The 12,570-nt window shown below is 33.2% G+C and overlaps 2 protein-coding genes across 5 annotated transcripts; one reads left to right on the plus strand and one right to left on the minus strand.

Annotated features, from left to right (window-relative positions):
- The first annotated feature begins 131 nt into the window (after positions 1-131).
- LOC142539982 (2-C-methyl-D-erythritol 4-phosphate cytidylyltransferase, chloroplastic-like) lies at positions 132-5,087 on the plus strand. Of its 3 annotated transcripts, none has more exons than XM_075645786.1 (11): positions 132-454; positions 595-669; positions 1,339-1,394; positions 1,723-1,802; positions 1,918-2,000; positions 2,423-2,500; positions 2,868-2,936; positions 3,669-3,737; positions 3,838-3,884; positions 4,583-4,673; positions 4,812-5,087. In XM_075645786.1, exons 1-11 carry the CDS (start codon positions 236-238, stop codon positions 4,866-4,868), a joined length of 924 nt encoding a protein of 307 aa, XP_075501901.1. In that variant the 5' UTR covers positions 132-235; the 3' UTR covers positions 4,869-5,087. The 3 variants fall into 3 exon arrangements, with proteins under 3 accessions (XP_075501901.1, XP_075501902.1, XP_075501904.1); XM_075645787.1 differs by having other exon boundaries at positions 132-448; positions 592-669; XM_075645789.1 differs by having other exon boundaries at positions 137-448.
- An 825-nt stretch (positions 5,088-5,912) lies between these two features.
- LOC142539983 (NAC domain-containing protein 71-like) lies at positions 5,913-8,275 on the minus strand. 2 transcript variants are annotated; one of them, XM_075645790.1, is made up of 3 exons: positions 7,883-8,275; positions 7,414-7,682; positions 5,913-6,676 (listed from the first exon to the last, which is right to left on the minus strand). In XM_075645790.1, exons 1-3 carry the CDS (start codon positions 8,097-8,099, stop codon positions 6,050-6,052), a joined length of 1,113 nt encoding a protein of 370 aa, XP_075501905.1. In that variant the 5' UTR covers positions 8,100-8,275; the 3' UTR covers positions 5,913-6,049. The 2 variants fall into 2 exon arrangements, with proteins under 2 accessions (XP_075501905.1, XP_075501906.1); XM_075645791.1 differs by having other exon boundaries at positions 7,889-8,273.
- Between the last annotated feature and the right edge of the window lie 4,295 nt (positions 8,276-12,570).

Consider the following 12,570-nt stretch of genomic DNA (forward strand, 5'->3'; position numbering starts at 1 on the left):
TGAAAGAGATATTTGATCCATCCACTCATTAAAAAAATATTGTTTTTTATAAAAAAACCAAATATAAATTTGTTCTACCTAGTCACACAACAATTAAACGAAAATTTAAAACAGAAAGCAAAACATTGACCAACAACCAAGGTTATTCTTCATATTTCCCCACAAGCAAGTCAGACATGCTTGGCTGCTCTATATTTATATATTCCTCAGACTGCTCACTGTGAAAAACAAAACGATGTCAACATATCAATTGGCTATTTCAATCTCTCCACTTTTCTTGAAAAATGATTCCCCAATTTCCATCAAATTTTTGCCATTTGTCTCCAATAATCCGACCCATTTCAAGAATTACTCGGTTTCTTCTTCCAGATATGCTAGCAAAGTTAAGTCTTTGAAGGGACACAGATTTTTCCATTCAAGAATCACTTGCTCTGCAGATGCTGCAAAGGTAGAGGTTAAAAACAGAAGTTGCATTATTATATAGAAGTTACGCAAATATTTATTTTTTTTGAATTGTGTTTTGTGTGTTTTTAGATGCCTTGGAGTTCTTTGAAAAGTTGTAGTTTTTAAGTTTTTTTGGCTGGTATTTAGCAGGGTTCTGAAGTGGTGGTGAAAGACAAAAGTGTTTCTGTTGTCTTGCTTGCAGGAGGAAAGGGCAAAAGAATGGGTGTAAGTCATTAATTCCTCCTTTTATATAATTGTCTGTACATGCTTTTTGGTTATAAAGAATTGGCATTATTTCGTGGTTGGGACGATGGCATCTTAAGTGAAACAAGATAGGAGTTTTTGAATAATCTTTTCAAGATTCGAAATTTCGTTGGGTAACCTTAGAATTCTACTTTTGAATGCTTTTACAATATAGTGAGCTTATGAAATATGTTGACCATTTCAAATTCTCTTCTTTTTTTTTACCTAGGATCCTTGCTGAAGAGAGCAATATCCAATATAAATGGAATGTAGAAGCTGAAGGCCTTCTGGTATTCCAACGTAGTGATTTAGAATAAAACGAGCATTCAAATTTTAATAGAATGGATACGCCCAAATCCCTTTTTTAACAGGAAAGAAGCAGATAAATCCTGTCATTATAGCATGGTGAAGTATGAAAACCGGACTTTCCACAATATTTTGAGGAGGTGAACTGTGATAATAAGATGGAAAGATAGACTAGCTTGTTAAGTTGGCGACAGTTAAACTGAACTGAAATTTGAGAGTCATGAAAGTTTCTCTGGATTTTTTTATTCTTGTTTGTCATGCCCTTTCATGCTTTTACTACGTTATTCACTTTTATGGACTATATTCCAAGTACATGATAATATATGTAAGTATATTTTGATGTAGGCAAGCATGCCAAAACAGTATCTTCCACTTCTGGGCCAACCAATTGCATTGTACAGGTGATTGCGGTGACTCAATATTCTTGAACTCGGGGCAGTTGTGACCAAGATATACGACATTTTTTTTTATATAACTTTCTTTCGTTTCATTATTTTGAGGTTTTTTTTTAAAAGTGAACTAGGTAGTAGTTAAATTGTGAAATTTGTCCATGTTGAAATCCTTGCTCCGGCTCTCTCTGATACTGATACAGCAGAAATGTCATTATGTCTAGGCTTATCATGATAAAGCTGAATAAAAATGAGAACTTCAAATTAGGGATTGTAGTTTTTATCTTTCATTTATGATCTTTTTACTTCTTGAAATCACAAACTTGACATTTTCTTGCAGTTTATATACTTTCTCAAAGATGCCTGAAGTGAAGGAAATTGTTGTTGTATGTGATCCTTCTTATCAAGATATTTTTGAAGGTCTGAAGTTACTTAGCTGAAGTAATGCCAAACCAGAAATATTTATTGAAACATTACTGCAAAATACACACTTCTCAAAGATCGATCAAGCTTGTTTTCTCATTGTTTTTTTTAGATGCCAAGGAGAACATCCAAGTGGACCTGAAATTTGCATTACCCGGAAAGGAGAGACAAGATTCTGTATATAGTGGATTAGAGGTGTATACACCTTTCCTGTACTAATTTTCGTGCTTGGATTGTGAAGGCCTTTCCTTTAGTTGTGTACTTTTTATTTTCCTCCAGCATCCTTTTATCTAAGAAAATTATAATCAAGCATGCGACTATAATGTTCTAGATTTTACAAAAAACTAGAATACCCCGACCGCCTTCAAGTAGGATTACTAATGGCTATCTCTTGGGAATTTGGAGACTTTGATTTTCACCAAACATGTAAAGGAACAATCTTGGAACGTTTTCTCTAGAAATAACTATCATAATTGTTGCTTTTAACTTGAAATTCAGTCATTGAAAACTTATGGCGGCTAACATTTGTAGATAAGAGGATAAGACAACTGTTTTTCTATTGTGAATTATGCATACCTGATTGTAGTGTGAGATGAATGTGGTTTCTTGATGTTCAGGCAATTGATTCAAATTCTGAGCTTGTCTGCATTCATGATTCTGCAAGACCTCTTGTATTAACTGAAGATGTAACCCAGGTTGGTTTCTCAGTTGAATCGGTTTTTCTCTTGTCTATATCTTTCTTTTAACCGTTTTAGCTTCAGTTTTTCTCTTTCTCAAAAAATCCTATTAGTTGTCCATATTTATTTGAATTTACCACTCACATAGTATTATTTAACCCTGTAATGAATTGAGACTGTACTTGTTTACGTTCAATCGGCAAAGGAATCAAGAAGCATATATAACTGCATCTTGAACAAGGGATGAACTTAAAAGAATTAGCAAATTATCTCAGCTATTAATTTTGTTTGTGATCGGAAATTATCTGATATTGGTTTTTTACATAGAAACCAACTTTCTATGAAACCATTCTCCTAAACTCCTAATCTATTGGTTTTGTCATAGGTTCTTAAGGATGGTTGGCTTATCGGGGCAGCTGTATTAGGTGTTCCTGCGAAAGCTACAATTAAAGAGGTGGTTATTTCACATCTCCATCTGTAAAGCCCCAGCTATGCATGAAATAATTTTCTGGAGAAAAGATCAGTTTTATTTTTACATGTGAGGGCTGAACGCATTGTTTTATAATTGATTTCTCATATATTCTAACTTTTGGATTTAAATTCTGTTCTTATGACTGCCAATGTGGCTCAGAGCCTTTACATACCATAAAATGAGATCTCTTTGATGATATACCTATGATTTTGATTAAAATTTTCTTCTAGTGCGCTTTTGACCAAGAATTTGCTGATACTTCCTTTTTTTTTTATCAGTACTACTTTACAAGTTCATCCAGAATTATGATCAAGTAACAATGATTATAATCTTAGCAGAACTAGTGTTCTTCTATACGTATATATGGTTTCAAATAAGTTATCATGTTCATGTGTGTGAAGTAAAAAATGATTCTGTTGTGTTCAATACATGCTGGATGAGAAAAGATTAAACATGGGCTTTGAGCCTGAATATAAGTTTTTTTGCATAATCACCACCACTCGAGTCCAGAAAGATTGGAATTTGTGGCACTATCAGATCTCAGAGTAAAGTCATGATTCAGTTACAGTCCTTAAATATGGAACTCAAGGCAAAAATTAGTTTGAAGACTTGTGCAATTAGATAATAAGTTCTTTTTCCCTCTTTCCTTATTCATGCATTGTGCACATCGTTTAAAAAATAAATTTACATGTCTTTGTGACTGCAATGCGTCAGGCAAATAGTGAAGGTTTCGTGGTAAAAACTTTGGACAGAAAGACGCTTTGGGAAATGCAAACTCCCCAGGTTTTAGCATCAACACTTCGTTAGTGCATGTCCACAATGTTATTTATCGAACTTGTTGGGAGGCATTTTCTTACTATTGATGTCATCAACTGTTCGGCAGGTTGTCAAGCCTGAATTGCTCAAGAAAGGTTTTGAATTGGTTAATAGGTAATTATAAAATCTCGACAGCCAAAATAATAAATTCCATTTTTTATTATTCATTTCACATCAGTTTGTTGGATAAATTGGAATGAATGTGTTCAGAATGTCGAACAATAGAGTATGAAGGAAAATAGCTTCTAGTGTAGCCCATTTGTAGAGTTTTGCCTGTGGGTTTGAGGTGTGATATAATGATCTACGAGATGTTTACTGACAGAAAAAACCAAAAAACTAAGTTCTATGTGAGAAATGTTGTGTGAGAGAAAATTCTCATTGAACCTTTCTGATAAGGTGCCACATGTACGGGGACTATCTCTTGAACTCTTATGACTCTCTCATAGATTTTTGGTACCAATGGATCGATATCTTATCCGACAACGAGGACATGGAATAATGTACAGATGAGTATAAAGCCCGTCTCATAGCGGTTTGCAAAGTGATTGCTAACCGAATCCATTGTGTAGAGTTTTGCATGTGAAAGCTATAGCTGGGCGTGGCATCGATCAGAAAATCACAATTGTTCTACTACGAAAGCATTGCAGCTCATTTTAACCCAGCCTAAATGTTTAGCATGCTTAAATATGGTAGCAGACGGATAATGGATGAAATAGATTAGTCTCTACTCTCTAGTGTAAAGAAAATGTTCGCCTACCTATCTGCACTGGGAAGTCCCATGGAAAATTTTGAAGCCTTTTATGTTTCTACAGGGAAGGTCTTGAAGTCACCGACGATGTATCAATTGTAGAGTATCTTAAGCATCCGGTTTACATTACCAAAGGATGCTACACCAACATCAAGGTAAATAAATAAATTCACGGTCTTGTGAAATTGCTTGTAATTTCCCTTTGTCGACTCGTATGATGATGATAATGACATTATATTTTACACAGCTTGATTTCGAAAAGAAAATAGTTCAGTTAATATTTCGAATTGCAGGTTACAACCCCGGATGATCTATTACTTGCTGAGAGAATATTGAATCCTGATTCTTGAAATTCTACCATGAATTCCTCAACTTGGGTACAGGTAGCCTAAAGTTTTCGTATCCATTTGTCATCAAGGTCCTGCAAAACGTTATTAGCCAATTTTGAGTTTTACGTGTATTTCGAATATTGTTACATCATAAGAATGAAATTTAACAACTTTGTCGCTTCTCCAATTATGTACAATTCTATTCAGTGACACGAGTTTAAATAATCTATTCATACTGCACATATTGTCTGAATTCAAATTTTGACCATTATTTTACGAAAGCTTCTAATATCGGGAAGTGATCAGCATTCCTCTGCAAGCAACCAGCATTCCTCTGCAAGCAACCAGCATCTTCAACTAAATTCAATATTATATTTATATGCAACCATAGCATCTTCATTAATTTTGTGCGTCCTTTACCTTAAATTTTAGTGATTGAGGCCATTGTGTTTTAATGTGAAAAATTTCAGATTTGTTTTTTTTTTAAATAAAATTTTTGGGGAAAAAAATAACCGTTGCTAATTGAATATCAAAACGAACTACTTTCTAAAATATATATATTGTTAAAAGAATTTACTAGTATGCTATCTCCATCCTTTGTACGGTTAGCTGAGGCTGCAGCGGTTCAAAGAATATCAGAGCTTCACGTACGAGAATCAAGAATTATACAAAAATGAAGGGAAAATTATGATTTTGGTATTTTTCTATTGTTTTTTTTCTTTTGTTATTTTGATATTTCATATTGTCAAGTTCAGTTTTAGAATATTATTTTTTTATTAAGCAATTTTGGTTTTTTTTATGATATGACATTGATATGATGCTCATGTACGTGTCGTGTTAGCAACTTAGCATGCTCAATCAAAAATTATTAAAATTGTAAAACATTAAAAGATAAAATATTAAAGTTCCTTTTGATATTTAGATGACCAATATTGCAATTATATATATATATATATATATATATATATATATATATATATATATATATATGACAAAAATTGCAATTTCTCAAAAACGAAATAAATTGTGAATGTGATGCTACATTCATTGCTTAAAACCAACAAAAACCAAAATCATAATGTTGAAATTGTGAAATTTAAAAGTGTAATAACAAATATTAAGATTTAGTAGGAATCAAATAATGACAATTGAGGTATGGAACATGTATATGTGCAGCACATTATTATTGACGATCGATACAATTACTTGTAAAGATTCGTGTAGTGATGATCTTTATTGCTTGCCTCTGAAACTGCATTCCAATCCCACACTCTATTCGAGAAGTCGATCTGACCAGAGCTCGGAATCTCTACCGGCAGTTGCAGTTGCAGTTGCTGTTGCTGTTGCTGTTGCTGCAATGTGGAGAAATGGGCTAAAATATTGGTCGCACTATTATTAGAATAATGCTGATTTTCTTGGCCGAGGTTTGAAGCGGCTTGCTGTGAGTAAATATTCACTAATTTGTGAAGATCAGGATCACTTGAATGGGAAGAAGAACGGGCGAAAATGGCGGTACAATCTTGCGATTTGGATTGGTGCGATATAATTCTATCATGTTCTGATGAATTATGAAGCGTAATAGTTGACTTTATGGGGAGAAATGAGTTTATATTTGTGCTAAAAGAATCGGACTTTGATCCATGAGCAAGAGAGGTTCCAATATCTGTGCTGCTACACGGCCTTGTTTTGCTCATCTTTCCATTAGTTTTTCGAGCTGATTTTGACGCTCTCGCTGAAGATAACGAACCTTTTGTCGGAAGAGACCGAGGGAGACACGAATGGTTTTCGATTCCAGCTCGTTTGTACACTCGGCAGAGAGAAATTTCAGCCTGAGAAAACGAGATAAGGTACGGTGAGCGAACCGGGGATTTCTCGTTAATTAGATCGAGGATTGATGAACAACATTTTACTAAACACTTCTATACATGTTGTTACATGCATCAACCAAGTAATAAAATTATAAACGGGAGGTGAAATTTGAAATAATTTGTATTGAATAAACCGTGTATTGTCATTATCCTCACACTGGCCTCTGTCCGGAAAGAAGGGTTATTTTATGTAACAACATATATATGAGCAGCATCTTTTTGAATGGTAGCAGTTAATGGAAGTTTCAGTGCATTAAATGTGCCTAAATTTAATGTTTATGTGCTGTCTCTTTATGTTTCTGCAGTGAACATTTAAGAACTCCCATAGTAAGAACAAAATTAGAGATCAAGACAGACAGTTGTCAGGTTCTTGTACCTTTTCTTAATTTCATACATGTACAAGAACTCATTTTGGTTTCATGATACATATACACCGTGTTTCCAGAAAATCAACTCTTACTGGATTTGTTAGTTGTCAGCAACATAAGGTTATTGAAACCAAAACACAAGACTAGCAGGTATCGGAGCAAAACAATTTGATAAAAAAAAAAACAGAAAACACAAAAATAATGGCCCAAAAATCATTAATTTTGGAAACTCGCACTGCCAGGGATCGTGTAAGAATGAAATTTTTTATTAAGAAACACAGAGAGATTATATATTTATTCATTACCATCTGATATTGAGATGGATATTACCTTTTGTAAGCGTTCGGTTTCATGTTGCGGCAAACGGTACTCATTCATGATCCAAGTAGTTCTGATTCCTTTAGGAGCCTTACCGGAGTAGAAAACGAGGGTTTTCTTGAGACCAATAGAACTCAAATTCTCACTTCTGATCATTCTATCAGCACCAGTAGCCTTCCAATAACCAGAAGTCGTGACCCGATTCGGCCGATCCCCATTTCGATACTTCTTATCTCTTGGAACATAGAAGTACCACTCTTTCTCCCCTATTGCAGCAAAGGCTAAGAATATCCAAATAACCAAATCATGTATATATATATACTTTTTTTTAAAAAAAATATCAGAAGAGATGCACCTAAAAAAGAAACAAGAATTTGAAAATTTCCAGTTTATTGAAGATATTTCGGAAGACAAGAAAAGGGTTGCTTAGGATCATAACAGATATACACAAGTGCATTAAATCATATGCAAGTATATATACAATTACCAGGAAGTTCCCATGGATCATATCGATAAAGGTCTAAAAAAGTGATGAGTTCAACATTAAAACGCTTGCCCTCCACCTTCCGCCGGAGGTAGAACTCAACAAGTTCTTCTTCGGTCGGATGGAAGCGAAATCCAGGCATAATCATGTCGTTTTCGTGTTCGTCTTGCTTCGAGTTTTCTTCTTGAGTATTCATTGCTGCGTCAACGGCCATAAAACTAAAGTACAAATCCTTAATCAGTTAGTATCAACAAAAGAATTATATCTCTACATCTCTTTGCAGACATGGAATTTGTGCACAAAGAGAAATGGGAGAGAGGATGAAGATGGATATTAATAGGCGCAGGTACAATACTACAATGTATGGTTCAAGGGTTTACCTCATCAAAACGGGTGTAAGTTGATAGAATGCAGGTCCCGTACATTTTAATTTATTTTTTTTAAAAAAATATAAATCTAGTGTAGTTAGAAAACAAAAGTTAAAAAAAAAAATCACTATTATGTACTAACCTGATTTTACTTAATAATTTTTTCAAAAAAGTGTTCAAATAAATTATACTTAATTTATGATTTTAGTTTTGGTCCAATTCTTGTTTCTTATTTTTAGGAATCAAAACTAAATTGTAACTAACAAGTCCTTGTTTTTTTATTCTTGTTTTACCATCTAATCCGATTTTTGAAGGAATAATGCTAAATTTACAACAAATATCTTATACATCGATTTTTACAATAATTATATCGTGGGATTTTGTATTAAATTTTTTTGTACAAATCTCATTGTGCCCGTAGCATGACTCTTTTTAAAATGGTTTAAGTTTCTTCAAAGGAAATTAACCATGTTAAAATGAGCAAGCATATATTTAAACATGTAGAACTTAATAAAATTAAAAGACTAGAAGTAGCTAGTCTTGGTCACCCCTTGAAAGAATTCGTTAGCTAAGCTTGCCTTGAGGGCCTACGTGTGGAAGCCGCTGCATTGATTAAGGTGTTGTAGATGAGAAAGGGACATGACAAATACGATACAGGTTGGCCATTTAGTCTAATTGGAGCCCATGTTCCAACTACGCGTTATTTTATACTATAACTGAAGTATTTATCTCTTTACGAGATAGTCAAATATTAGTACTTGAATCATCAACATACGAGAAAACAAACTATGAATATACATTTAGGACTTCTGAATGTTATCTTGATCAAATATCAAACCTGAGTTAGATTCATCACATGCATGCCATTCAGATCAGACAACTGCTCGTATATATGCAGTTATGAGAACGGGAAAGTACATCTACATTCTTGGCTAATTTTGGACACCTTTCCAAAAACACACACACACACACACAAAAGGCATCGTAAATACGAATTTCACACATTTTTAATCACTTCCTTAGCTGATGAAGAATTTCGAAGAGCAGCAGCATGTTAATACAGTATTAAAGTACTTGTACACATATATACATGAGAATGTACGTACGCCTAAGACGTTAGCTCGAACACATGACTTGATCAACTCGGCTGATATATATTCAAAATTTTAAAATTTAAACACATGAACCTAATTGAGTGGAACATAGATATTCATCGAATTTTGGGTGTGGGGCTGGCAAGGGAAAAAATATAAATTATATGTATGCATATGGGGGTAAGCTGGGAGACATGCAAAATTCAAGAGAATCCCGTGACCACTATTCCCATTATGACAATAACAAGACCTTCTTTTTCTTTGTTTTTATTGCCCTTTCCGATCCTTTTCACCCCTTCACTAATCTCTTTCTAATTTCTCGCACATTTCATCTATAAAAATTAACACTTGCTACGTCAAGAATTTGATTTTGAATAATACAGGGCACAAAATATGGGATCGCGAACTCGACCACGACTTACTTACAATCCCTAAAAAAAATAACTTTTAAGGATTAGTTTTTTTTTTAAAAAAAATCCGAATTAAAAGTTTTTAAATTTTTTTGTTTTCTCACAAAATATAAAGATATTTTAGGGGAAAATTTTTATGTGCTTTAAATACCAAAGATAATTACATTAGAAATATCTAATATAAAAATTTAATTTAGATATCATATAAAAAAAATTATTTAAGATATATATAAACATTTCCCTTTTTGTTTTATCATCAAACAGAGCCGTACTTAGTTATACAATCTAATTTAGAGTACTGAATTCCATTTTGAAGTCAACCAATTTTCAGTGGAGTTAGGCCTCGAATTATAGGACTTGCGAGAAAAAGAACATATAATTGGACACCTACACATGAATCATATAATTCTGATACTCCACCGTACCATATACTTGGAATAAATTTCATTTTTCTTCTTTCCTAAATATATAGTTTAATTTTCTTATTTAATATTATTTTTCTACTCTTTTATTGATTTATTTATCCCCTACTTTGTTCGTTTAATTATTAAAATATTCATTAAATAAGAGGTGAAATGAGGAAATTTTTTTTGTAAAATTTACTTTTTTTAATAATTTTCATCGTGTGAAAACAAACACAAGCCTAAATACAAGGCACGATGAGAGTATATAAGTGGATCTAATTGAAGACTTGAACCCTTCAAAACGGAAACTCAATCGAGTTTCATACGAAAACTGCATATTTGATCTGATATGTTTACCTATTTGTGATTTTAATATTTTATGTTGTCAAAGTTCACTTTTAGTCATATACCTTTCAATTTATGATAAATTTACTCATTTTTCATCGAGATGCTGATGTGAAACTACATACGTCAGCGTTCGTATAAAAATTTAATAAAGTTTTATACGTACCTACATACATACGCGTGTGTGATGATGTATATATATTTTGATGGTGCGGTGATGTTAAAATGAATGGGCCTGCCATGATTGGTCATCTCGTTTTCTGGAATGGACGAATGAGTAGGCAGATCCTCGACTGATATGAACATAACATTTGTGCAATGTAATTGAAAAGGCCAACCGTGTCACATTTGACGGACAAATTACACAAGACATATGCCACTGAGTCCTCGAGATTAAAGAAATCCGTCTCTTTCCGAAAGGAAAAAAATTAATAATAATAATAAAGTGATTATTATATTATCGATCATTTTATTTATTTTATAAACAAAATTGGACAATCCTAAAATTTTGATTAGACCGTATAACGAAAGTATTAATCAAGAAATTTAAAAGATCTTTTTATAAAATTAAACACTGCACACTTATTAGATATGGATTGAAGAATTAAAAATATTGAAAAAATTATTCCATTTTGTACAAATGAGGGCTGATCGAGCCAAAAGATTTGGAAAATTATATACAAAAAGCTCGGGTTTCAAAATTAGGTGGACGAAAACTTAGCCCAAACATGAGCCAAAGAAAATGAAGTTGCGGGGTAACTAAATTTTTTCTATTAAATGAACACATTAGTATGGATATTGGATACAAGATCTATCAAAGAAAGAAAACAAATCTGATCAACAAATTTGTTGAACAAAATCACGCCCCGTTGAATAATGCATCAACAAAATACTAGACTTCTATAACATTGTACATTCTTGCAGGCAAAGAGTTGCCCTCCGAAGGTCCTTTCCAGAGCTCTTATTCCAAATCATGTCAGTGGCAATAGAGAAGGCAGGGAATGGGTGGATCGCTAACCGATCGAATCCTGTATTTTTGAGTTGCATGGACCCTTCTCTTAGAATTAAATCTTAGCGATTTTACATCACTTTCTGATAACAAACAAAGATTCAGATTGAATATGCAGAAATATTGAGAATTCTTTAGAGACTAAGTTATTAGCATAATACAATTCAGTATACGAGTTTAGTCCAAAATGTTGAAGAGATCACATACCGCTCCATGAGCTGCATGCTGCTGACAACGATCAGATGTCACAACCCAAACTTTTGGACAGCCATCCTCCCTTAATGTCACAACCTAATCATAAGAAACAAAAGCAAGCCATCAGGTGAGTTGAAGTAAACACAGAAATATTATAACATAAAATAAATAAATTATTGTTTCAGGAAAGGATGCCAAGTTCTTGAATATAAGGGGGGAAAACTTGCCTTAGTCTATTAAACGTTAAAGTAGCAGACAGAGATATTCAATATGTCTGCCAAAAGAACTGTACAATTCTACAGAAACAAATATTTCACCACATATAATGTTTCTAACTAATTAATAATGTTCAATATTTTTCCCACTGATAAATTTACAGAAGCAGTAACTGGAAAGGAAAGAGAGGTATATCATAAACTCATTGTTTTCTAATGATAACAGTAAGTTTAAATATTCGTTCACTACAACAAAAACGACATACGACAACGGATTTTATCTGAGGGTGTTGTTGAAAGTCCGCTCAACGACAACGGTTTTTACCTGTTGTGGTAGGTGAAATTTGCGACGGTTTTTGAAAACCGTCGCTACTTAAATTAGCGACGATTTATTATACCGCCGCTAAAATGAGCGACGGTCAGCATAAAGCAACCGTCATTCATGCTTTCCGTGCTTTCCGTCGCTAAGTTGTTACGAAAAATAAAAAAAAAATTCTTTTAATAATTTAATAAATATAAAAGAAACTAACAATCGAAACTAAAATCGTGCAAGAGAGAAAAATTTTAAATGTTGTGAAGTAGTAAAATCGTGAAAGAGAGATAAATTTTAAGTGTTATGAAGTAGTAGTGAGAAAAATTTTATGT

Source organism: Primulina tabacum, chromosome 3, assembly GCF_025594145.1.
Source record: "Primulina tabacum isolate GXHZ01 chromosome 3, ASM2559414v2, whole genome shotgun sequence".
NCBI lineage: Eukaryota > Viridiplantae > Streptophyta > Magnoliopsida > Lamiales > Gesneriaceae > Primulina > Primulina tabacum.

What these genes read in the sequence shown, in the direction of transcription:
- LOC142539982 (XM_075645786.1), top strand. Translation starts at nt 236, where the DNA reads ATGTCAACATATCAATTGGCTATTTCAATCTCTCCACTTTTCTTGAAA. An exon ending in CAGATGCTGCAAAGGTAGAG is followed by an intron (nt 455 to 594) that starts GTTAAAAACAGA and finishes GGTATTTAGCAG; the next exon opens with GGTTCTGAAGTGGTGGTGAA. An exon ending in GGGAAATGCAAACTCCCCAG is followed by an intron (nt 3,738 to 3,837) that starts GTTTTAGCATCA and finishes ACTGTTCGGCAG; the next exon opens with GTTGTCAAGCCTGAATTGCT.
- LOC142539983 (XM_075645790.1), bottom strand. Translation starts at nt 8,099, where the DNA reads ATGGCCGTTGACGCAGCAATGAATACTCAAGAAGAAAACTCGAAGCAA. An exon ending in ATGGGAACTTCCTGGTAATT is followed by an intron (nt 7,683 to 7,882) that starts GTATATATACTT and finishes GGATATTCTTAG; the next exon opens with CCTTTGCTGCAATAGGGGAG. An exon ending in AAACCGAACGCTTACAAAAG is followed by an intron (nt 6,677 to 7,413) that starts GTAATATCCATC and finishes TCGTTTTCTCAG; the next exon opens with GCTGAAATTTCTCTCTGCCG.